The sequence below is a fragment of the Emydura macquarii genome, unplaced genomic scaffold (genome assembly GCF_026122565.2).
Source record: "Emydura macquarii macquarii isolate MOO-44397 ecotype Brisbane River unplaced genomic scaffold, CSIRO-AGI_Emac_v2 contig_369, whole genome shotgun sequence".
NCBI classification, from domain to species: domain Eukaryota; kingdom Metazoa; phylum Chordata; order Testudines; family Chelidae; genus Emydura; species Emydura macquarii.
In genome coordinates, this window is record NW_027130506.1 from 10422869 (window position 1) to 10449436 (window position 26568).

The following is a 26568-nucleotide window of genomic DNA, read 5'->3' on the forward strand; positions in this document are numbered from 1 at the left end:
TGCTAAAGTCAAGGTATATCACATCCACCGCCTTCCCTACATCCACAGAGCCAGTCACCTCATCATAGAAAGCAATCAGGTTGGTCAGGCATGACTTTCCCTTGGTGAATCCGTGTTGACTGTTCCTGATCACCTTCCTCTCTTCCAATGCCTTAAAATGGATTTCTTAAGGAGCTGCTCCATGATTTTTCCAAGGATTGAAGTGAGGCTGACCGGTCTGTAGTTCCCTGGATCCTCTTTCCTCCCTTTCTTGAAGATGGGCACTATATTTGCTTTTTTCCAGTCATCAAGGACCTCCCCCGATTGCCACGAGTTTTCAAAGATAACAACCAATGGCTCTGAAATCACATCAGCCAACTCCCTCAGCACCCTTGGGTGCATTGCATCTGGCCCCATGGACTTGTGTATGTCCAATCTTTCTAAATAGTCTTGGACCTGTTCCTTCAGCACTGCGGGATGTTCGCCTCCTTCCCATTCTGTGCTGCCCAGTGCAGTAGTCTGGGAGCTGACCTTGTCTGTGAAGACAGAGGCAAAAAAGGCATTGAGTACCTCAGCTTTCTCCACATCCTCTGTCACTAGGTCGCCTCCCTCATTCTCTAAGGGGCCAACACTTTCCCTGGTCAGGGAAGGTGCACGATGCTCCCATCTTTAAGAACATAGGAATGTGCAGAAAACTGCAAGCAGGGACTTTTCTTTCCTGACCGGCGGATTACCACTGGGAAGATGAAAATCCCAACAGTGATCCTGGGGGACCCACCCTGCTCCTTCCTCCCCTGGCTCACGAAGCCATACACTGGACACCTGGACAGCATCAAGAAGCACTTCAACTACAGGCTCAGCAGGTGCAGAATGGCAGTTCAATGTGCCTTTGGTCATTTGAAGGCATTGTTTTCTTATGAGATTCGGCCTCAGTGAGAAAAATATCCCAATGGTATAGCTGCCTGCTGTGTCCTGCATAACAACTGTGAAGCAGAGGGAAAAGTTTCTGCTGGGGTGAAGGCCAGAGGTGGAGCAGTTGTCGGCTGAATTTGAACAGCTAGATACAAGGGCTGTTAGAAGAGCTCAGCGTGGAGCTACGCAGCTCAGAGAGGCTTTGGAAGAACATTTGAATAGTGAGCCAGAGTAGTGTGCATTGCTGTAGTGTGTTCACATGGCCTTGCTCTTTTGCAGACTGATATGAATCTTGCAGTGATTGCTGTGTGTGCAGGAATATAACCTTGCCTATTAATATTATTTGTGAATGATGGTATAGTTCTAGTATAAATAAACAAAGTAATAGGAAATTGGTGCATGTCAGACGTGCTCAGCACCAGACAGCATATTTTGTGAACTGACAAAGATCCAAAAATAGAATTTTATTCAGTAACATGAACAAAACAATTAAAAAAAGCATTTAAAACTTAATAAATTAAGGGAACGTGAATTTATGAAAAGGAAAGACCATTCCTGTCCATTTCAGTACACATACACCAATCGTGGCTTTCACAGGTCAGCGTATGTGAAACTGTGATTGTCTTTAATGGTCCCCAGGGTGGAGTGGAAGAGGTAGTGCAGTGACCCCTGATGCCATGTGGAATGTTGTGGGGGGCAGGGGGAGGGTGTAGGGAGGCCTTGTCATTGAGTTCTCAGTGGACAGCAGAGGGAAGCAATCCTGGGATTAAACCTTCAGGTCTACCAGAGTCTGCAGCATCTCTATTTGCTTCCTGAGTAGCCACATTATGTCCTGATTCATTTTCTCTCCTGTTCCTTCTCCAGGTTATCTGCAAGGGTGATCCTCCAGACCCTGGTCTCGTTCTCTGAAGCAGCACAGGCTTGCAGGATCTCCTGGAACATGTCACTCGGAGTCCTCTTCTTTCTCCTCCTTCTCTGGCTCAGGCGTTCCACGGGTGTAGAGGGGGAAACCCTGAAGGCCACACTGGCAGCAGCTGTAGATACAACACACAGAGGAAACACTGTCTGTGCATTCACAATGGAATTTGGACCTTAGGATACTGAACTCACTCCCCTTGATCCTCAAAAGTTGTAAGCCTACATTCTCACTTCTCCTTGGGATTGATACAGCACGGCAGCAGTCACAGCACCCGCCACGATGAGTATGACCCTCGGAGGGGGATGGGAAAACAAGGGGGGACTAGCTCACAGGTATGAGAATAGTTGTACAGGCAGTGGTAATTATAGCTGATCTCACTCCTGAGGGTAACAGAGGCAGGGAGAGCACAGCAGGTGCCAGCTTGTGTATTGCAATGGTGCCTGTTGAAGTTATTGCTGAGTGGCACGGGAAAGTGTCCTACCACGGTGGCAAAAAAAGGCAGTCCTCCCCAGAAACCTTTGGCAAAGGATGGCCGAGTCCCTCCATGAAAATGTCATCAAGATCTTTATGGAGGATTCACGGGACATCCTGGTGCACATAAACAAACAGCTCTGCATGGGCCCCCTCTGCCTAACTTTAGAGGGGAATGAAAAGCAGATAGGAACTCTCCCTCGCTTGGTAGTTCTACTACTTCTTCTAGCACAAGTAAAAAAACAGTAAATCAACAGAGGCACCCTGCTACTTTGAGGGGCCATCCCTGTAATTTCAAAGCAAACTGCGTACTTACCAGAGACTCCTTCCTCTGCATCAGGCTCCCCCGTGTTAAACTGTCAGGACTGTCTGGACTGCAGTAGAGACAAAAACATGTCCTGGTTTGCTGTGTAGCTGGATCCCCTGGTTGCCTGTCCGCCATACTCCTCTTTCTCTTCCTCGTTCACCTCCTTACTGTTCATGGCAGGGGCCTGTGACTTGGGCTTCTTGGAAGTATCCCGGTGCTCTTGGGTGTGGTGGTGGATGGCTCGCAGCTCGTTGTAAAAGCAGCAGGTCTGCGGCTCAGAACCAGATAAACTGTTGGCCTCCCTGGCCTTCCAGTTCGCCTGCTGCAGATCCTGAGCTTTCATGTGGCACTGCTGCTGGTCCTTGTTGTAGCCCTTCTCCTGCATGCCCCAAGCAATCTGCTCAAAGATGTCCACATTTATACAGCTGGTTTGGAGCTGCGCCTGGACAACCTCTTCTCCCCACAGGCCCAGGAGATCCAGTATCTCCTGTGTACTCCAGGCAGCAGCACGTCTGCAGCAGGTAGCCGGCATGGTCAGCTGGGCAGTTAAACTCAACAATGGAGAGCTGCTAGGTATGCGCGCCAAGTGGGCAACCAGGAAAAGGAATTTAAAAAACTTATGGGGTTTTAAAGGGGCTGGACGGCTTCCTGTCTATCTGACCCCTGGGCAGCAGAGTTCACGAGAGTAACAAGAGCGGTCAGTGTGGGGCATTGTGGGCCAGCTCCTGGAGGCCAGTAACAGCAAGTAACACACTGTTTACAGTATCACTGCATCGAGTACATCAACCCTGACTCAATGGCCCTCATGGAGGTGGTGTTAAGTTAGCATAGTGGGGCACTAACATCATCAGGAGCCAAATTTCAGTGAAGACATATCCAGAGCTAGGTCAATTTAAGCTGCCTCGTGTCAACCTAACGGGGCAGTGTAGACCAGGCGGGAGATTACCAGGAAGGAGAGGAGAAGTACACTCCCCTGGCCGACATCCTGAGAGCAAAGGGCTACGAGGTTCAGACCCATGCCTTGATCGTCGGAGTCCTGTGCGCTTGGGATCCCTGCAATGAGTGTGTGCTGTGGGCCCGCGGTGTCGGTCGGCGCTACGCCCTGCTGATGCGGCGCCTTATGCTGTCCAACACCATCAGGTGGTCGAGAGATATTTACATCGAACACATCACCGGGCACAGACAGTACCAGGATGAGTAAGCCGGAGCGCCACCGTGAATCGGCATCCGGAAGACTGAAAGATCTTCCTCTCCACCGACAGAATTTATAGATTAAAGGACTATCTACACCACATCACTGACTCAATGAGGGACAATCCATTACCATGGACACATCTACTCCCCATTAACCACATCATATGTAACCCCTGCAATAAGTGATGTGCTCCAATTATTGATCGCTTTCTTTTTCAAATCAAACCCTCGACCCCTGTATCCAAGTTACTGCAGATTATGTCTTCCTTGCACTTGTTAAAACTCTGAATTGTTTGTACTTTTAAACATTACCTTTAATAAAATGTATTAAAGTAAGAAAAGTGCCAGCACAAAGTATAGCGACCAAACAATTGGGGAAAAGCGACAAAAAAATGGCTGGGAGCACAGAACTGGCTCCAAACTCCCATACAGGCAAAAACCAAATTATACTAAAATGTACTTAGCGTTAACACGCCCGAGAAGAGTGATCGTTCCTGACTGCAGGAAACTGGATGTTTGCAGCAGCAGCTGCATGACACACGCCCACATTTAGGTGATGGCTTGCTGTGAATCAATAACGAGCAGGCAGAAGATAGTGTGAGTTGGTATGCTCAAGAGCTTTCCTGAATCAGAAATAATCATTGTTAGACTGCCAAGGAAATCTGAACCAAGGTTTTGTTTCCAAGTCCCTGCATAAAGAACTCAGAGGATGCTAAAATAAAACCCTCTCCGCCTTCAGTGAGCATGCTGCTTTGGAGACATTTGCATACCGAATGCAACACGCTAATTCCATCTCTCATGCAGCATCATTAGCACAAAAGGGCCACAAGGAAGCAGTGTTTTCCTTAAAAAATGACTGTAGTCCACGCTGTCCATTTTTCATATTGCTTCCTCTATTTTGACTAAGCAGGTATCACAGGAAGTTTTGTCTTATTCCGGTGTATTAGAAACTCATTTCAAACTACTATGATTTCCTTTTGACAATGTCAAAACATTGTTTTATTTTTCCATATGCTTCCAATTAATCTATCACAAACCTTGATAGGAAAGTCCTCCTCAAAGTGTCCCTCTCTTTATCCCCTTGCTCCTCCTTTGAAACTGTATTAATTCTGAATTATTGGTACCTATTTATCCGCACCTCAGAAATATTCATATTAAATTTCCTACTTGCTCAAACACATCCATGGGTCTGCATAAGTACTTCTGACTTCAAGAGAACCTCTCAAGTTTAACTGGATTTGTTTTCCACTGACTCACCTCATTTCTCCTCCTCTTTCCCAAATGATGGATACAGGAATTCTGCCTCAAACCTTTACTTTTGAATGCTGTATATAAAGTATTGTAGACAGCTCTTAATTTAGCAGAACAAGGTATAAAAAGATCCCGAGGCTGGAAGCCTAAAGTAGACAAATTCAGAGTAGAACTAAGATGCAAAATTTTAAGTGAGGTTATCAAATCTTGGAACACATTGGGTACTGAAGTGGTGGATTATCTGTCATTTGAAGGCTTGAAATCAAAACTGGCTGTCTTTATAAAGATACTGTAAGGGAAAAGAAGATGGGGTCTCTGTTTCTTATCAGAATTGATCAATAGAAATGGCTGCAAAAGCCTGAGATTGAAAGTGCCTTTCTAGAAGAAGTTTAAATCTTAGAATGTTAAGGGTTAACACGATAGTTATGGAACCTAGACACCAGCAGGGATGGAAAGCAGAGAAAGACCTTGTAACTTGGATAAGGAAAGTTGAAAATACTGAGCTAAGAAAATTCCTAGATAAGTAGTTTTTTTTAGTATGTATGACCATGGAAACTGTGTCGTATAAAGACTTGTTTGTGTGAAGCTATAAAAGCTGTTAGGATTTTATGTTAAGTTGTCGCCCCTTACATTGAAGGGACCACCTTCTTTATGTAAAGAATACATTTTGACTTTGCTAATCTGTTGTTTGGCTTATTCTGGACTATCTGCTAGGCAACGGACTTGTAAGTAAGGACCCCTGAGTTTGGGTTCTTCCACAATACGCTATTGCTCAAACGGAGGTTATGGGCTTGATGCAGAAATTACTGTGTGAGGTTCTTTGCCGGTGTTATGCAGAAGATCAGGTTAGCTGATCATAATGGTTCCTTCTGGCCTTACAGTGTATGAATCCATGAATATATCATTGCTGATAAAGCTAGAAAAATGGTCTCTTGGCTCATGCAATCAGATGGCCTGCATGGTGCAGGAAAAGTCATTATTTTTTTCCTTCTAGAGTCTAATCTAATCTGCCTTTTAATATTCCAACAACAGCATATTGATAGTCTATTCTTTAGTCTCTGGTCCATGTAACTCGTGAGAACACTGGCCATTTCACTACAAGTATAATCCCTGTCCCACCCGGGTAATGAAGCGATGATATTTACACCAGTCAGAACTCTTTAGCCACAGCATGCAAATGCCATTCTAGAACTGCAGTCAGGAACTCTACTGTGAAGTGATGGCATAGTAGCAGCAATGCTTAAGTGCTGGAAGCACTTGACCCTTGACAGGACTCTCACACTACACCTGAGGTCTACCTATCCTAGATAGCTCTCCCTACACGGTGCTGCGAGCTCCCTCACCCCTGCAAGCCAAGGTGAGCAAGACCAGGCTTATACTGTATGGCAGCTTGTCCACACAACCTAGAGCACATAATTGGATTATACTGGCTATACGGTAGGAAGGGTGGTCTAGTGGATAGGGCACTGGCCTAGTACTAAGAAAGCTGGCTTCATTTTCCAGCTCCACCACAGACCTCTGAGTGAAATCAGGCAAGACACTTAGCCTACTTTGTGCCTCAGTTTCCCAGCTGTGAAATGAGGTAATACTTTTTTAAAGTCATAGGGTTGCTGTGAGAATAAGTACATTAAAGATTGTGAGACATTCTGGTTAGGAGGGTCAGATAAGTATCTTTAGATAGATGCAATATATTTGTCACACTCCTGAAACCCTGCATCCTTGTCACATCTCCTCAAGCACAGCATTTCTCTCAGCACAATTTTAGTTTCATACCTTCTTTAGGTTGGTCAGACAATACATATGTTAACTGGCAGCCACAGTATGTATGCTACTCTGCTCAAATGCTACCGTGCCTGCAGCACAGTTTGCAGTGTGTCCTTGATTCTAGTCTGATCCATTAGCATTGTGAGAGGAGAAGTGTGAATGTAACGTCTCCGAAAGGTAGTGGCAGAACATTAATTTGGTGTGATTTGTTCAGCAGCTGATGCATTCTCTATTTTGAAAAATGAAGTGATACTCAGTGTGGTAAAGGAATAATCTGTGCCTGTACAGATTCCCTCCCTCCTCTGTGCGGTTGGCAATGCATCTTGTCTTCCCTATGTCTGTCTTTGAGCCTGGAAGCTCTCTGGGGCAGGCTCTGTCACTATTTTAGTGTCTTGTATAAGCGAACACTTTGTTAATGCTTAACAAATAAACTATTATTCATTGAGTATTAACAATACTTTACAAGAAATCCAGCCTAATTCTGAGACCTAGAACCCATTGTACACCCTAGAGACGCTATGGAAAATCAAAACATGATCAGAAGCAACAATTTCGACAAGTCATCAGACATAATCCCACTGCTTTATTACCCCCCCCCCTTACCCTCTTTGAAGTGGCTTGACCCCCAAGGGGTGCCAGAAGAGAGCAAGCCCTGCACTCAGGAGAGCACAGGAGCTGGAACTGAAACCAGACTTTGCCTGGGGCAGGGCATGAGGAGACAGGCTTCCCTTCTATGTGCACACAGCACACGAGTAAGCCAACATATGACCTATCACATCTGCACAGGCATTCAAATAGCACAGGGATGGTGAGGAGTGCAGCCTAAATTCCTAGATTGATATCATAGATCAATATCCACAAAGTCAACGGCCAGCTTATTGACACGCATTAAGAGCTCACTCCTGCAACAGGATCCGCTGGTGCAGACCCCTACAGAGTCCCACTGACTTCAGTGGGGCTCTGCATGGACAAAAGGGTCGATGCTAGCAAATTCAGTTGCAAGATGGAGATAAAAAGATTCCATCTTGATGTGGTCCCTAGTCTATTTGCAGTCATTCCATCTGTGAAAAAGTAGGAATGCCAAACAATAGACAGGATCCACAAAGATTCCCATGTCCTGTTTTGTATCAGACTAAATCTAAAGTGCAAAGATTTATGAATATTCCCTCTCCTAATATTAAACAACACTACAGTTTTATAATAATACGTTGAAGCAATCAAAGTCTATGGCTAATTCAATGTGTGCTTTATGGAGCTGGGATTCTGGTTATGTATGAACATCAATCAATCAATGAAGCCAATGGGTGTTCTTCTCTGATGCTAGCAGGATTAGATCCTTTGTGAGCAGAGAAATCATCAGAGCTATCTACAGGTGAAAGAGTGCAGCCATGTGAGGAATGTGGCCCGGCTTAACTGAGATGAATTACTTACTGTAAGAGCTGTGTGTACAGAAGGTCTATGTCTGGCCATGCTTCTGCCCAGGGATTGCCCAGGATGATAGACTTGACTTAGGAACCAGATCCATTAATGATCTAGAGAATGGGTTAAGCAGCAAAATAGCAAAATTTGCAGAAGGTGCATTATGAAAGTATATAAAATAATGATGGTCTAGAGAAGGTAGATCCTGTTATCGTAACACAACAACAAAAAGGGGAGATTCAATTAATCAAAAGGTGACAAATTCAAAACCGATAAAAGGAAATACTTTCTCGACAATGTATGAATGGTAGAATTCATTGCCACATGATGACACTGAAGCCAAGATTTCACAAGAATCAAAGAGGGAATGGCCATTCATATGGGAAACAAGAAAACCCAGAGTTAGAATAGTTAATGTGGGGGGGAAATTAAAAGGGATATTCAACTACAGGCTTCAGGGTTCAAACCAATCTCTAATTATTAGGGATTAGGATGAGATCTTGACTGGGGGCAGACTACCCACATCTGCCTACAATGGGGTTTCTTCCCATTTCCTTTGAAACATCTAGTGCTGGTGACTGTCAGAGACAGACTAGTGGGCTAGTCAGAAAGGAAGGTTCAGCGGTTGAGGTGCTGGCCTCCGAGAGCCAGGTTCCATTCCCTGCTTCACCACAGACTTTCCGTGTGAGCTGGGGCAAGTCATCTGGCCTCGGTACCCCATCTGTAAAATGAGACAATAGCATACCCTGCTGCATGGGGGTGTTCTGAGGAAACACACATTAATGATTGCGAGGTGCTCAACTACCATGGTAATGAGGGCCAAATAAGCTAGATAGACCATGGGCCTGAGCCACTATGTCAATGCTTATGGATGCTGGAGAGCCTCATCTGTGAGATGTGGAATGACTCCTGCCTGCGAAAAGCCTCTTTGGATTCCATTTACAGAAAGTGGCTTTGAGAAACCCTTGGGTTTTAATGTACTGGTTCCCTGATGCCCCATTCCCACCACTTCTTTCACTTCTGAATGCTGGGTTGGTTGTTCTTTCCACTGCCTTGCTCTCCGACACAATAAAATTACATTTATCATCAGGAGCCATGGAATGTCTGCTTGAACTCTTCAGGACCAGAAGTGGTAGGAAGTTAACATCACCCTTCCAGATAGAAAAGGTCTGGCGCAGCACAGAAACCCTACCACTATGCCTGACAGCTTGGCCTGTCTGTGGGAACACAGAAATCATTTCATTTTGATCACAGGAATTAGTCTCCACCGAATCTCCTCTCTCAGGAGCAGCTTATAACCGAAGGACAAAAAAACCCACAATCCACCAAAGCAGAGCAAACCCATGACAGGGAGAGATCAGAGTCTGACTCATTGAATGGTTTGAAATATGAAAGACACGGGATAAATTTGCATTACATCACCCTAACCAGCTCACATTAGCAGACGTGATGAGTGAATTGCATGTCATGGAAAAACAGTTCACATCTGAACATGGAGGCGGGAGGAATGAAAGTACACTCAGCCCATCATGCCTGGCTTTTGACCATGGCAACTGAGGAATGGAGCCGTTCTCCACAGCAGCTGGGAGGGATGACAGAGGGTTGCTTGTGGGTGAGCACAGGGTAAAGGGGACCAGCATGAGAGGGTAGGTCACCATGAGGAATACTAGGATTCTAGAAGGTCGGGGGGAAAGACTAGTGGGGAACTGGAGAGTGGGGTGGGTGCAACACTGGGCATAGAGAGGAAGCAGGATAGGGCAGGCGGATTGAAAGTAGGCAGCTGTCAAGGGGAAGCAGAGGTACAGGTGGGGAGGAGAGGAGGATGTTTGCTTTGTGGTGGGAGTCTTCAGACTGAGAGATGTGTTGCCTGATTGGGAAAAGGTCCATGCCAGTCATTATGGGCTATTCTCAGAAATGAGAATGAGAATTAAATGAGTACAAATAAAGAAAAGAGAAGTCACCTTTCGGGAATTTGACTGCAACTAGACAGGAAATGGGTGTGAATCCAACGGGAGATGAAAAAAAACATTCAATATCTATCAAGCACCAGCAAAACATCTGCAGCCATTCCACCTTGTGCCAGGATACACTTATATTGCACCAAGCTAAACAGAGATGGTTCAGCAGCTGGTCAGGAGACTAAGAAGGTGCTGTAGTACGTGGTCTGATGATTCAATAGATATCTTGGCATTACTGTCTAGCCAAAGGTACCAGCATCAGTCTGGGGGCACTATGTTGCACGGCTTTTAGATGAACAGTGGAACCAAGGTCTTGAACGTTCATGGGCATCAAATATCCATGGCTCTTTCTGAATGAACCTCTGGGGTCCTGGCTAGATTCCAACTGGGGAATTTGCATGCTGCTTAATTAAATTCCTTCCACTGTTCCAGACACACATGCTCTTCTTTTTCATAATCTGTCCTCCACTGTTATGGAGCACTGCTGTGCACTGTTAAACACCCTAGAGGTTGCTGAATGAGCCCTTTGAAAAGGCACTCTGGGATGCTCCAGATTCAAAGTCACATTATAAAAACAGGTATCATTAGAGAACTCAGTTCAGTGGCCTCTCTCAAAAGATAGCTTATATGAGTCGAATAAAGAGAGGTTAAGGCTCAGTTTTTCAAAGCTGCCTGTAGGACTTGGATGTCAAATTCCCATTAGTGGCTTAAGTGGTTCTGAAAAATTTCAGCCTAAAACATACCATTTTAAAATGAGGTATTCACATTCCAGCCTAGGCAACCACTAGTGAAGGAATTAATAGCAAGTGAAAATTCAAGATTAAAACCCCCAAACCACCAATTCCAGTCTTCTACCAAAGGAGATACTTCCATGGATCAAGGTAAGATGTATTTAAGTGCTTGAGGCCTTTCCAACCCAAACCTCAATAACTCTTTGAGTTTTACCAGTCACTGACTGCAACTGGGGAAACCGTCTTTAGAGTTTGGTTTACCTTAACTTCCGTACAGCTCACCACAACCAGGAGACTCAAGTTCTACATATCGAGGCTTAAATGTGGAACCAACAGGGACAAGAACTGCAACAGGGCATGAAGCTTCAGGATGTGGAGTTAATTATTTTTTGTACACTATAAATAACATTTCCTTTGGCCTTCTTTTCATCTCCTGTATTTCTTCTATGAATAATTTTCAGCAAATGCAGCAATGAGACAGAAATAAAACCCATGATCCAATCAGCCCCTGAACTTTGAGAGAGCTCAGATTCAGCTCTGAATTTCTCAGCTTGGGGCTAGCACTAAAACAAACCAGATAAAACCCTGGATAAAGCCTCACTCCTGAGCTTGGAGAAAGTTTGGATCCACACACTTCTTTCTAAATAGCTGTGTGACAGGAAGACAGGATGGGGTTTGAAGTGTGGGTTATTTGAAATGGAATGGGATGTTTTCTTAAGTGACTTATGTCTTTATGTGTATTATGAGTTTAATGTTACTATTCTGAGTCATATCCACGCACCACCCTCTTATTGAAGCCAATGGGAATTATGCTTAAAATAGGATGGAAAGTGGCCATAGTTGCTTTTTCTTTTCCACTTCAACAATCACACTAGACATGTATTTCTGCCTATCTTAAGTATACAGTATAATAGCTAGACCTGTCCATACCTTGAGCACAAATGTTTAGTTCTTTCCTATAATAAGCACTGGCAAACCTCTGTCAGATGTCCTGTATTTCTGGCTGCCTATTGTTTAGGAGCAGAGCTCCCGGAATCATGTTTAAAGCTTTGACTCAACTTGCTATAGAGATTTATCTCGAGTCTACTTCTGTGCCACTATGCCTTCCAATTGTAAACTGTGGACTAGATAGCTTGGAGCTAATTTCCAATGGAGCTCAGGGCTAGATTTTCACCATTCAGCACCTACAGTTTGGACCAGATTTTTCAACAGAGCTTCTTCTAGGCATTTAAACAGGGCCCAGATTTTCAAAGTGAGCAGCATCCATTGTGACACTTGTGGCCAGAGCTACACACCAAACCTGCACCTAATGTGCTGAGCTCTTGTGAAAACCTAGCCTCTACAGGATATTGTTAAGGCGTTGGTATTTACATCAGCGAAGGAGGTTAGCCTCATACTGAGGTTCAGTAGATTATATGCAGTGTTTAAAGAAACAGGGACTGACTTTTACTAATAAGAGTATTTGAATCATGCTATTTTCTTTTGAATAAGGAAGTTTTCAGATTCTCCCCAACGTTAAAACCAATACAGGTAACATAGGCAAATACCGTGCTAGTAACATGTTTTGTATTTTAGACTTATATGACTCACAAATGAACCATAGAATCATAGAATATTAGAGTTGGAAGGGACCTCAGGAGGTCATCTAGTCCAACCCCCTGCTCAAAGCAGGACTAACCTCAGCTATATCATCCCAGCCAGGGCTTTGTCAAGCCTCAGCTTAAAAACCTCTAAAGATGGAGATTCCACCACCTCTTTAGGTAACCCATTCCAGTGCTTCACCACCCTCCTAGTGAAAAACTTTTTCCTAATGTCCAACCTAGACCTCCCGCCCTGCAACTTGAGACCGTTGCTCCTTGTTCTGTCATCTACCACCACCGAGAACAGCCTAGCCCCATCCTCCCTGGAACCCCCTTTCAGGTAGTTAAAGGCCACTATCAAATCCTCCCTCATTCTTTCTTTTGCAGACTAAACAAGCCCAGTTCCCTCAGCCTCTCCTCATAAGTCCTGTGTTCCAGCCCCCTAATCATTTTTGTTGCCCTCCGCTGGACTCTCTCCAACTTGTCCACATCCTTTTTGTAGTGGGGGCCCAAAACTGGACACCAATGTGAAAGTGGCCCGTTTTATATATGGGAGTGCATATATGTAACAGCAAAATATGACATACCATCACATATTTAAACACATATGTCCTTTCCACATGAGAAAAATTGAGCAAGAGTATATTGTCAGCACTTCCATTTTTTGCTGTACGGACAGCAGGTACTTACTGGACGCTGAATGCAATTGTGGTAACACTTCTGGCTTGTATACACGGGTAGACGACACTGATGAAGGTAGATCTGTTATAAATGAAGGGAGAAAAAGGATATAACATGCCTGGGCATTTTAATAGAAACATCTGGCAGGTTCAGTGAAGGATCAGTAGACCAAATAGAAACACACATTCAACAAATCATCTGTTTATTTATGTGTATGCTCACACACAAAGGGACAAATTAATTAATTCCTCTACCATAAATATATCAGTCAGCATTTTTACTGGTTATCTCAAAACGCTCTCATTCTTGTACATGAAAATAAACCTACCTGACTCTGTTTGGATAGATACTTTGGTTACTTCAGGAGAAGCTGGCTGTGTCCAGAACGGATATCTTTCAGCTATGGGAACAAAACCAAGCACATTTCAATATCATTCTAATTGTTATTATTTCTTACCTGTATAATGCCAACACCATGGTTGGTGTGCTGTGGGCTAATAAAGAGACAGGACCCTTGCCCCCATTGAACTAGACAGCATATAACATATGGGGGGATGAGGCAGGGAAGCAGAGCAACTGAAGGGTAAAGTTAAACATGCATATTGTTAGTTCCAAGGTTTTAGAAGAAGAAAAAGGCAGGAAGCATGTCAGGGAGGCCATTCCAGGCACACAAGGAGAAGGCCTGGGCATGAAAAGAACAGAAAGTGGGCTAATAGCTAAGTGGCTTGGATGGAGTGAAGAAGGCAGAAGAAAGAGTCAAGCGCGTGGAGGCCTTGGCTGGGTAAGTAGTTGCTGTAGGACAGTCCCTATCATTTTACTTAGCTCTGCTACAATGATGAAATCTCCTCACTAGAAAGAGGAAGAGGTTTTGACAAATCCTGCGTTTGTTTGGCAGCGGTAGAGGGCATTGGTGAAGATGTTCCTGCTGCTGAAACAAAGGGCGTATATTAAATTTTCCATCCCGATTTCTGAGCTAATTCAATACCAGTCTCATAATATATGTCTGGGAAATAATTATGGCCTAGCTTTTCAAGAACATCTAGTGATTTTGGGGTGTCCAACTTGAGACTAGAGCGGTATGGAGGAAGGTCATTCCATTTCATGGGGAATCTTCATATTTCAGAATTAGTTTTTGTTCCAATTTGGAAGGAAAACCCAATGTTTAGAAATGCTCTATGAAAGGGAATGGAGCCCCAGCCCCAGGGCATTCACCCCCAGGGATGTTGGAAGTCCTGGGTCTCCGGTTCAGGGGTAGTCTGCATGGTGGACTGCCCCAGAGCCATAGACCTTAGAGACCCTGGGTATCCAATTGGGCTGGGAGCCACAGTGCCTCGGACCCATGGCTTCCAGGCTCTCCGTTCCCCATTAGCCCACCAGGTGAGCTGCCAAAGAGCAGGAAGGGAAAACCGGCAGGAAACCAAGTATGTGTGTGATACAAATCTGCTAATGTCAAAAAAATCACACCATCTCCATGAAAAATCACTGGTTGCTTTTGAAAACCATGGGCTATGCTCTTCCCTTGGCTGACTCGAAATTTTTCAACTGTGACACACCTGGGAGCTAAAAGCAACGTGTGCAGGATGCTGACAATGTTTGTGGGAGCTTCGAGCTCCGTGCAGGCAAGCTCTGCCCTGATACGCACACCCCAGCTCTCACTTGGCCTTCTGAGGTATTGTCAGCCTGACTTGCTTCTCTTCCCAGCCTATGCTCAGAAAGAGGCTGGGGGTTTAATGTCTGAAGGATCACAAGAACAGTTCCCATGGTTTTTTGTGACCCTGTGACACTTCCTGAGCTGTCGTTTTCAGGGAGCAGCCAAGAATAGGCTGTGGCTGATGGTATTTGTTGAATTCCAGGTCTGTTTTTTTAAGCTGGCAACCAGCACCAGCTTGATGCTTTTCCTCAGGAAGTAACATTTCAGTGGCCCGGGGCTACAAAAAATCCATGGCTGGATCCAACAGGAGTTGTTTTTCTCTCCCTACCCCATCCTGTTAAGCCCACATTCTCCTTCCGGCACACAGCCCGCGAGTAGCACTACAAGAGGTAGGAAGTTGGACCAGAAAGAATCACTTCTCCAGGCTACAGACTGCCTGAAGAGCCACTCTACACCTGCTGCCCCAATCCACTCCTTACACAGGCAGGGAGGACAAACTGAGTGATCAGATGGGTTTGGCCTTTAAGCCTGACTGAAGATGAAGCAAAGGACATAATCTACCCATGAGTGAGTGAGGTCCTCTTATATCCCCAGGCATCTGATTGCTGCAGACCATTCTGTGAACTCACTTGATGGCTGCATTTTGGATGAAATATCATAGCTTTCCACGGTAGCAAGAGGTGGCCTGGTAGTGCCATGTCCCTTTGAAGCATCTGTCTGTGACCACAAGGGCATCTGCAGAATTGGAAATCCAGATCCTTTCAAAGCAACCGTCTTTGGCCACCTGGGAAATCTTGTAGAGAGGATTTCATCCCCTTTCGGTGCAACGGTCTGTGCCCAGGATGGCATCCTTGTAGCTAAAGCCATAAAGGGACAGGAAGGATTTTGTTAGCTGATTGCACTTTGATGTACACTTCTAATACAACACAGCCAATGCCAAAATGGTAAACATAACGCTTTGGGGAACAGTCTTGTCTACAGTACATATGTCAATTCTTAGAACACTTTGAATGGCAACTGCTCGATCTTGTTAGCGAGGCCGGGGGAGGGGAGGGATAGGGATTCATGGTACAACTTCATTTCATTGAAAATTTTCTGTTTTCTGTATGAAAACCTGGAAACCATAGACAAAAAAAAAGTTTTCAAAGACAAACATTCTACTGAAAAGTTTTCTGTTTATTGAAAAAACAAATGTAAATGTTAATTTTTTTCCCACAGAAAAGATCTGATCATTTCCTAACCAGCTCTGCTACTGAACAAAGAGGGGAGGGTTAAGGTGGGGGATTATGTGATGGCCATGTGAGGGAAAAGAAGAGTGGGATGAGTTTGGTGGGAGCGGGAGGGCAGAAGCTGAGATTTGAGAAGGATTGGGGAAATTGGGAGGAGGGATTTGAGACTGGGACTGTGAAAGACAGTGAAGTTTTGGTGTGAGAGGCTTGAGCAAGAAGGAAAGTGAAAGGGTTTGAGGAGTACAGAGAAAAGTGTCTGTGGGAAGGGAAAAGATGAATATTTAGAGGGAGCTGGGAGAGAAAAGGTGGTCCAATAGCAAGGGCACTGGCCTAGAACTTGGCATGTGGTTCAAGTCTCTACTCTGCCACAGACCTCCTGTGTGTCCTTGGGAAGTCACTTAGCCTCTCTGTGCATTCGTTCCCAGTTTATAAAATGGGGATAAATAGCTCTTCCCTACCCCACAAGGTATTGTGAGGATAAATACATTGAAGATTGTGAGGTACTATAATAATGGAGGTCATGTTAAGTGCCTTAGATATCTCGCTAGAGAAAGAGGAGGCAGACTGGGGAGAAGGAGAGGTTTGTGGGCAGAATGAGTGGGATTTGGGGAGAATCTTGAATAGTCTCTGTCATTTCACATGCCCAGCAACCACACTTTCTTCATTCACATCCTGCCTCAAGACATTTCTACTGTGAACAATGAGGTTATTTAAAAAAACGCTTTGGGACACTTTGTGAACAGAACTTCTAATCCCTAATCATACACTATTAGCCTGATGTGTAATATTTCTCCAAGTTCTCATATTCTGCTCTTTAGGAAAAGGCTGTGCCTGCCTCTATATTTTGTACTGCACCAAGCACACAGTGGTGAGCACCAAATAATAATCATAAATGCTTTTCAACTAGTCTACCTATGGAATTAAATATTTAGCTCTGAGGATACTTGCGTACTTTTAAATGTCCAAATGTCTTTGGGAGGCTCATCCATGGTCGTGTCAAGGTCCTCTCGTAAGGTCATTAAACTGGGGAGAATTGAGTCTATATCTTTTAGTTAGTAGAAATTAGAGTTAGTTGTATCCACAGCATGATCATAATTTAAAACAAATTCTATAGCATTTGGATCTGTAAATCAAAAACACACGTTTAGTGCTCAGGTTCTGATGTAAGAGGAACGACAATTGTTTCTGAAAAAAAAGGTAGCTATTGGGCAAAATGTCTATATGTTTTTACTGTTTTGTTAAATAGGGGAAATAATTATCTTGGACTTTATCCTGCACAGGTAAAATTCCCACTGACTTCACTTATAACACCTGTGATGTTCATATTGTGCAGAAGACCAATTCACCAGTGGCAGTGTGAGGTTTACATTTTAGGTGTAGCTCAATCTACCCTGCAGTTTAGGTTACCAGAACAGTCTTTCTGTAGCAACTGGCCAAGTGTGTCTTATCCCCCTCTAGTGGCTAGCTCACATAGAAGATAACAGCTTATTACTACTGGGAGCTAATGGAGTTAGTTTTTTAAATCAAGTGCAGTTGAGTCCTGTGGTTTTAGTACTGACAGTCCGGACAGTTCTGGAGATCCTGTTTTCATACAAATGTTGGTTATTTTGTGGAAATTGACCTAGATTTACTTTTCCAGATGTGTATCTATAGCATGAACACTGGTGTCTTGCAAACCTTACAGAATATACTTTTTAGATACCAAATACCATCTATTCATCTCTCTAGGAAGAGACTGGAATGCAGTAACAGACAAGTTCACTCTAGATCCCCTCAGACAAAATATTAGCACCCTCACTTCTCATCCATATCTTAGGACCCTCCAAACATCTGGAGAAGACATGGTACATGGGGTCATCACTACATCTACTTCTCACACATCACACCCATGCGATGTGTAGAAGAAAAGACTCTCCTTTTTTCCTCCTAAACGTGGTGTCATCCACTAGATACCTCTCCACTATCTCCCACCTTTGAAAGAGATGTGCGGATTCCCCACCATATCCCCAATCAGGGTAAATGCAACACATTTCCTCTAATTGACAGTGCTTTTGTATCAAAATTAGAAATATACATCTCTGGCTTCTTTTCTCTCAGTAAGCAAACCACAAACACTTTTTAAATCTTACACGAGACACTTTAAAGGTCTGACTGTGGTTTTATCAATCTTCTTTTTTTTCCTAATTATTTATGCTTTCTGAGATCAAATTCATGGTCAATGTAGTACTGTTGAGTCAAATCCTGTGAGGTTTTGAGCTTCTACAACCCACAATGAGGTCAAAGGGTTATGTATATGCTCAGTGTCAATCCCCATTTAAGGGGATCCCTGATTGACAGTCTACTGAAATGAACTGGAAGATTCCTTCAAATTTCAGTGGGTTTTGGATTAGGCCATAAAGGACAGACTTTGCATCCGTTGAAAGCAATAGAAGATTTGCCTTCATGAAGAATCTGACCCTAAATTTGGTGATGGGCCAATGTTACATTTAATTCTGAGACAGATTTCTGTGGTTAACATGAAATAAAAACAGACAAGTAAATCTTTGTATTCACTGCAGTTAGTAACAATAAAACGTTGTTGTTCATTTATTCCTTCAGGATGTACTTACCCAGGAGTGCAGACATATTACTGGAAAATGTGTAATTAATAACAGGAGACTTCTCTATCATTTCCCAAAAGTCAGACAGATTTCTGCCTGCAAAAACACATGTGCAGAAATAACAAAGGAGATTAAAGCAGTAGATTCCTGAATCAATCCGTGTTGTAAGTGCATAGGGTTATATTCTCAGAAGGGCTAAATTCTACATTTACCTGTTCGGCCTGTCATCACGCAGATATAGATACAGTCTGAATCATTGCTCTGGCTCACTGAAAGGAAAACAAATATAGATCAAATGCTTTTTATCAATGTTCATTATATTGCAGTACTTTAAAGAAGTTGAAATCACGGAGCCGAAATCCACCTAATAGGGGTGACTACTCGAGCTGGTTGAAAAATCTCCATCAAAACTGGTTTTTGGCAGAAAATTTGTTTTGACTAAATGAATTTGTTCACAAAAGTGCCTGCTTTCCATAGAAAATTGCATTTTTTTCTTTGAAGAAAGATATTTCAATTTAAAACTGAAATATTTTTGATTTGATAATGCCTCTGTGGTGTCTCGTAGGAATTGTAGTGAAGGTGCCTCATGTTCCTTTTCTCCTCTATGCTCTTCCTTTGCTGAACTACATCTCCCATGATGCACCATAGCCAGGGAATCCCATGATGCATTGTCTCTGCTGCCCAAAAGAAGAGATGACGGTGCCTCACGGAAGATGTGGTCCAACCAGGAAGTCCACCGTATGCAGGATGCGACAGCATTTCCAAATATTTTGTTTTCAGCTTCAGTATTTTGGTTTCTTGAAATTTTTCAGTTTTCAAATTTCCTCCAAAAAATATACCAAATATGAAAAATTTCCTTTATTTGTCCAAATTTTCCATGAAAAACCCCCATTTCAAATCAGTTCTAATAGCTACTTACCAGTATAAGAGGAGCCTAGTTTGGAAGAGTCCTGTCCTGATTCTGGTTCACTCCCAAATATACATTTTTAAAATAGCAAATACATCAACAGTTGTTTTTACACGTTTACCAGTTAACTACACCTCAGAATTTGAAGTATTCCTATTAATCTGTCAATATACTTAGGAAATTCTGCAATTTTAAGTTAACATTATTTATTTGCTTCCCTTAGTCATTTTGATGAGCTCAGATGAGCAGTTTTGTTAAAGTAAATGGGATTCCTCGTGGAGTAAGTTGTTACTGGATGTAAGGAAAGGTGTCAGAATCTGACTCAGAGTTATGTAAGGAAACTGACAGGATTTTCAGGGTAACAACCTATTTAAATTGTTTTCAAAGGGGTATTTATCCCCTAAAATATTCAGGAACCCACATTTTGGGCCAGATTCTGATACATTTACTCAAGTTGAATAGTACCTCACACCATGAGTAGTATACTACTACTAATAATAATTAATATCTAGCCCTTATAATCAGTAGATCTCAAAGCACCATTCTAAAGATACAATAACTGAGGCACACAGAGGTGAAGTGACTTGCCCAAGGTCACCCAGTAGGTAAGTTGCAGAGCTGGAACTAGAAGCCATGTCTTCGGAGTCTCAGTCACACAGTCTATGTACTAGGTAACATTGCCATCCCCTGTCCCATGGAAGTTGGAAGTTTGAAAGACTATTTGAGAAAAGTGAGACTAAACTTGACTAAGAGAACCCTAATCCAGCCCTAAATTAATCCCTTTGCACTTTTTTCATATGTTATAAAGACTCTGACAATAATTCATTACATTATGAAACAGTAGAGTTTCAACGAAAATATTTTTGCAAGGTGATTTGGTTTACAGCTGCAGCTTCTGTTCTGTGAGGTTGATACTGCTGATGGAGCAGTGAGGATAGCTGCCCCATTAATCTTTATAACATGCCTTTTTTATGTTCTGGGAGTGGACAGGACAATGATACAAAGAAATGCACACCTGAGACTATGGAGGTTGATTTGAAAATTTCTGTGAGGTAGCTGGTGGAGTTTCCGATAATATCAACAAGTAAAGCTGTAAAATCTAGAAGACAAAACAGAGCAGGTTTATAATCCATGGTCCCAATTCAGCAGTCCATCTCTATTCAGCAAAGCACTGAATGTATGTGCTTAACTTTTAGGCACGTGCTGTGCCATTGATTTCAGTGATAATTAAGAATGGACTTACAGTTAAGAATGTGCTTAAGTGCTTTGCGGACTAGGAATGGATTTAACTAAACACTTAAATACTTTGCTGAACTGGGACTCAAATCCTTATCAGTAGGAACGCTATGAAGCATAACACAGAAAGGTTAAATACTTCATAAAGGGGAAAATTCCCTTATGTGTACATGGCCGATGGGCCCTTGAAATCGCACTTAGATGCTACATAAACTCCCTAAATAAGACTTACGTGATGCACAGGCCTGCATTGGCCTTCTATACCAAAAAGAAAATCCCTTTTAGAGGCAACACTGTGGTATCAATTTTAGCAGCTTCTCAGTACATGGCATTTATATTACAGTGCAATTTGGCTTAGGAAATCAGCAAGAGATAAGAATACAGACCATAAATGTAAGATTGGCCCCCATCAGCTGTAATTTGTAGACAAATTGCTTAGTGTTATTCAATTTCCCCTAACTTCTGTCTTTTTATCTTCCAAGCCTAGATTACTTATCGATGTTACTTAGTTTGCAAACTCTTTGGCGCAATTTTGTTTTGTATTTATACAATGCTTAGCACAATGCGCCCCTGATCCATGAGTGGTGCTTTTATGGGCTATCATACTACAAATAATAACTAAATAATAATAATTACAGTATTTCTCAGAGTTCCCAATCAGGATCAGAAATCCCATTGTGCTAGGTGCTGCACATGCATATGTGCAGACATGGGTCCTAGCCCTAAACAGCAGAAGGAACAACCAATATTATCGAATATCCTTTTCATACGGCACAGCCGGGACACTGTCCTGGACCAAAGCCATGCCCAGAACAAGGGGCATGGATGCTCCATATGGCTCTGTAAAACAGCTGGATGCCAAGTCACCAGGCTGGGAAATGACCGGGTGCACAAAATGAGGAAAAAGTGGCTTCAGACCCATTCTGGAATTTGAACAGCACTCAGAGGAGGTGGGGGAGGGGTTGGAATTTGTACAATGGAGCTTCTCACCCCACTAAACTGCCCTACATAGAACCCAGTCCTCTCTTTCCCCCTGCTGGGCTCACAGGGGTTACTGTAGGTTTGGTTTGGAGGACCACTGGCCATATCTAGGGAGCTGAGAGCAGCTAGAGAAGCTAACTTGTACTATAAAATTAAACCCACAGATATCAGTTATTGCTGGAAAGGTGTAGACGGGCTCTTTCCTCCCCCTTCCCTTTGCATTCCCTATGAGGAAATGCAGGTTCCTTTCCCCACTGGCAACTCCTCTGCTCTGCTTCGCAGACAGCTTCATTCTAGCGCTTCCAGCAGGGACCAGTCTTCTGATGCGTCTCTCCACTGCTTCAAAGTGGCCACTGACGATTGAGTGACTGTTGACTTCAATGTGCCCACAACACTTTCACGAAGAAAGTTGCAAGACTGTGGCTGAGAACCTGAAGCTCAAATGGAAACAATGCAGCTTAAACACACTCAAATGCCAGTCGGGCAGCTTTTACACCCACCTGTTAAGTCATTTGTCAGGTTGTTTAAACAGTAGCAATACCTCATAGGGAACTTGCTGGGGTCAACATTTTTCAGGTTAGAAACTGCAAAGAGGGACAGTGGAAACTGAAATCTTGATGGATTCACCTTCTAAGAAAATACATTTGAGCGCGAATAAAACGGTATGGTACCCACTGTTATAAATGGCGACTGCAACTTTGTGGAAGGCATACGAGCTGTAAGAGGTAATGCTCAGCAAAGAGAAGAACTTTTTGGTACCTGCAGAAAAATGTGCACATGTCTATTAATAACTTAAATGAGCTATTTGTAACCCAGCAATGGAGTCTGATATAACAGTGACATGATTTTCTTTCTAAAGCACACCATACAAAGACCAGAGGTAGATTTGGATGCATTTGAATTTTGGTTTCCTTGCGATCTAGCAGAAATAAATTTCAATTACCATTTTTAATTTTAAACAAACAAAACTAGAGGGACCAGTACAAAAACAGATGGTGGCAGGGAGGAATGAAAGGGAAATACAATATATGTGGATCAAAGCGATCATTCTAAAGACACTTTGTTAATAATTACGCGTGCGCGCTCACGCACACACACACACACACACTTCTACTTTCTCTTTTAATATGCTCAGACATGGACTGAGACAGATTTCAGGGGAGAAAGCTACAGGTACAAAGAAAATGCTCCAGGAAGGTAGCAATATATTCTGCTAGGTATACAGTAAAAATACAGCAGAATATTTTGCTAGGTATACAATATATGACTGTATTTTTACAGCTTTGTCCTCTAACTCCTTTAGCTCCGTATTTCAGCTGATGTGCAGTTGACAGCCTACATGATCTTTAGCATCCTTTTATAGCACAACAATGTTACCTTTGAGAGCTGTATTTAACATTCCGTTCACTAGTTCAGTCAGGTTAATCGCAGTCAGATCAACTGATTTGGCAGGCAGCTCTGAAAAAGAAGGAGCATTTCTGAACAATCAGGCATGTGACCATCCTAGGACGTTGTTGTCAATTTTACTGCATATATATATTCCTCTAAATGACTTAGATGAAGTGATTCAATGAGAAGCTACCATCCATGGGAAAATGAAAACATCAAATTGCTTCTTAGGGCTAGAAAAGAATCTATGGTGACTGTGAGAAGCTGAATATACTGTGAGTGCAATGCAATGGCTGATACTAGACGCAGGTGAGAACAGCAGGGGCAGGGCTATATCGAAATGAAGACAGGGCACTGTATCAGCATTCACTAATTAAAAGGCACGTTTGACAGTATTCCTCAGTGTTTTGCGGTGGATGCCAGGTTATTCAGTACAATCCTAGAATGTGGGAGTCCCTCAGTGGGTCATGCACATTTTCAATAAGGTGACATTGGAGCAGGTGATCATTTATAAACCACACTCATCTGGAAGAGTTTTCTGTTAAATTCCCCCCCTGTAAATGTTGCATAAAATTGTAATGAAGATTCAGCTATTTAAATGAGGTGTCCTGATTGGCCAAGGAGAATAACCTACCTAGATCTGGTCATCTTTTTAAATCGGAGAACATTTTCTGACCAAGATTTTGTTCTAACTGACAATTTCAGGAGAAACTGTTTTGTTTTGTTCAAATTCAACAATGAAAAACCAAGGAAAAGGGCAGGGGTGAAGGGTGGGAGAAGGGGGAGGTGGATGAAGAACCCAAGCCAGAAAATAATTCAGTTTTGGGAAAACAAAACCATTTTTTCCATGAAAACATCTTACTATTTTTGCCCATCTCTAAACCAAACATGTTAATAACGCTTCTCTGACAAGTGGGAATGAAAAACCGAACTCACCTAGCTTGGGTATTTAGAAAAGCAGGAAAGCTGCAGTACCCACAGTGCAGCAACTAGGCTCAAAGAAGAGACACAGAAACTGGACAATGAGCTATAGAAACCAAAACACTCCTCCTCCTCCATAGCCTCCATCGGAGGCGAGCAGGATGGCTTCCGCAAGGTAAATGGGATCGCAGCCTGCGGCCAGGAGGGAGCCAGCTACAGGAAGCGGTGTCCAGTTTGTGTACATGTTAGGATGAGAATGAGAGAAGCTGAGGGAACCAATAGCTGGGTGGGAGACTGGGCCCATGTTGGGAAAAGGGAGTGAGCAACATCAGGGGAAGATGGTCTTCAGGTTGGATGCATGTTATAGGGATGAACAGGGAGATGGCAGCTGAATCACTCCCAGGGGTTGCAGTGGAGATAGGCTCCAGAAATGGCGTGCAGTTGTTTCTGGGTGGAGAGCTGTAGGGAACAGCAGCTGTGAAGGGGTCTGCCTGGCTCCAGTTCCTGAGTGGAAATTACTGAACAGGAATCCACTCACCAAGTAGCATCCACTGGGTTAGCTACTGTACTTCTGACTCAAACTTCACACCAGACAATGAGAGTAACTTCAGAAGCCATGGGACAGGCTTTACCTGCAGTAGCCAGCACTGCCACTGTCTTCTCCTTATTTTCTCCTTTTGTGCCTGCAGCTATAAAATGGAGAAAGTGGAATCTGAGAAATGACTTTCCCACTCAAATGACCAACCAGGGATCTCACGGGGTTTCTTTGTTGCTCTAGAGTGTTATGGCTGTGAAATGGTTGGACAATAGTATTTCAAACTAGACCATCATTCAGAGCCACAAGTTATTTCTAACAGCAGCAGAGCATGTACATGCCAACAAGGGAGAAACTGAACCTTAAAATGACCTGGATTTTAAAGGAACAACGGTTAAGAAATTAGCTTTTCTCCCCTGGGGCCTGGTCCTGCTTTCAGTGAAGTCAATAGCGCAACACCTTTCAACTTCCATGGGACAGAAACAGGCCCTTGATACAAGTGAGAAACATCTTTTAACAGGAATCAAAGGAAGAAGAGAGCCACAAAGTGCTGTAGAGATTTAGAGTCAGATTTGCCATCACCATTAAGCATAAGATGCTTCTTCTGGGTGATCGCACAGCTAAGGTACTGGGACTCCAGAAATCAATTCCTGGCACTGCCACAGATTTCTTGTGTAACTTTGAGCAAGTCACCTCATCTCTCTGTGCCTCAGTTCCCTGTCTGTGAAATGGGGATAATAATACTCCCTTTGTTTGCCTTGTTTGTATTATAAACTCTTCAAGGCGGGGATTTTCTCTGATCCTGTGTTTGAACTATGCCTGGCACAATGGGCTCCTGATCGAGCCACTAGAAACAACCATAACACAATAATGGCAATGTTGAGGCGGTAGCCTCAACCAATGAAGTCTTTCATTTATTTGCAGATCATGTATATATAGCACAGATAGTACCAATGCAAACTTTTTGAGCCAATACGCCTCTCTACCTCGATCCTGGCAGGATCAAGAAGATGGCTTAGTGTGAAACCCATCAATGGCTGGCTTCTTTGTAATGTTAATTAATGCTAACACCTCTGTGACACAGGGGCTCTTAGACAAAGGGTCCCCTGTTCTTTGCAAACACCTCTCCTCAGACCTGAGAACGCACAAACCAAATACATGAATTACAGGATATTTATCCACTGTGCCCTGTCTAGCTGGTGATGCCACAGAATTTCAGCCAGTAATAGCCTTTTGACTACCTAAGGAAGTGGAGAATCAGGCACCCTGCCTTCAGCCTGCATTTTGTATCTCCCTTAGACAAAAGCAGGCATATCCTTTTGGCTTTGAGAGTGATTGATGGCAAAACCATTTTGGATGTTCCCAGGGCAACATCAAAGTGCATGTGTTGGGGAAATTACGTTATCACATATCAGAATAAATAGCCAGTTAAAGTGATGTTTCAGATGCACTTCATACTTACCTAAATTCCAGATGAGAAGGAGGTATACAAAGCCTATGCTCACTTTCACAGGCACAAGCTGATGGAACCATGGCATTTTGGAAACCTACTTCCAAGTAGCTTCAACTGTTTTCGGAGAAAGAAACAAGATTTTGGTGAGCCTAAACAGATCCAATGCATTTGTCAGTTTCATTGTTGCCCACTTTTGCAATATTGTGTGTTGTTCTTAATTCCCAGATTCTAGACTCACATGAGAGTCTGTGCTTTTACTTGAAAAAACAACACAAAACTAAGTTTCTCACCCTCATGATTACAAAGAAAAAGCTTGAATGGCTCAAAAACTCAGAAGGCAAAAAACCAAAAACCAACTCAAAAACAAACAAACGAAAAACCCTAGGAAAAAAAAACTCTTAATCAAAAATCTAGAATTTCTTATTCACAATTTTTGATTCAGCCTCATGATTTCTTGGGGCTTTGACTTATGATTTCTGAATGGTTGGGACTGTCCATAT

At 43.1% G+C, this 26568-nt stretch overlaps 1 protein-coding gene across 1 annotated transcript in view; it reads right to left on the reverse strand.

Moving 5' to 3' along the window:
- The window catches only part of HHLA1 (HHLA1 neighbor of OC90), a 51271-nt gene that overhangs the window by 14741 nt on the left and 9962 nt on the right, over window positions 1–26568 (reverse strand). The window contains exons 2-14 of the mRNA XM_067530368.1: window positions 26078–26182; window positions 24713–24769; window positions 23148–23228; window positions 22446–22529; window positions 22271–22354; window positions 20569–20652; window positions 18859–18915; window positions 18656–18742; window positions 16999–17091; window positions 15447–15674; window positions 14017–14091; window positions 13495–13566; window positions 13176–13247 (exon numbers count right to left, since the gene is read on the reverse strand). Coding sequence (XP_067386469.1) covers window positions 13176–13247; window positions 13495–13566; window positions 14017–14091; window positions 15447–15674; window positions 16999–17091; window positions 18656–18742; window positions 18859–18915; window positions 20569–20652; window positions 22271–22354; window positions 22446–22529; window positions 23148–23228; window positions 24713–24769; window positions 26078–26153 — 1150 coding nt within the window. The 5' untranslated portion in view covers window positions 26154–26182. The remainder of the gene's footprint in view (window positions 1–13175; window positions 13248–13494; window positions 13567–14016; window positions 14092–15446; window positions 15675–16998; window positions 17092–18655; window positions 18743–18858; window positions 18916–20568; window positions 20653–22270; window positions 22355–22445; window positions 22530–23147; window positions 23229–24712; window positions 24770–26077; window positions 26183–26568) is intronic.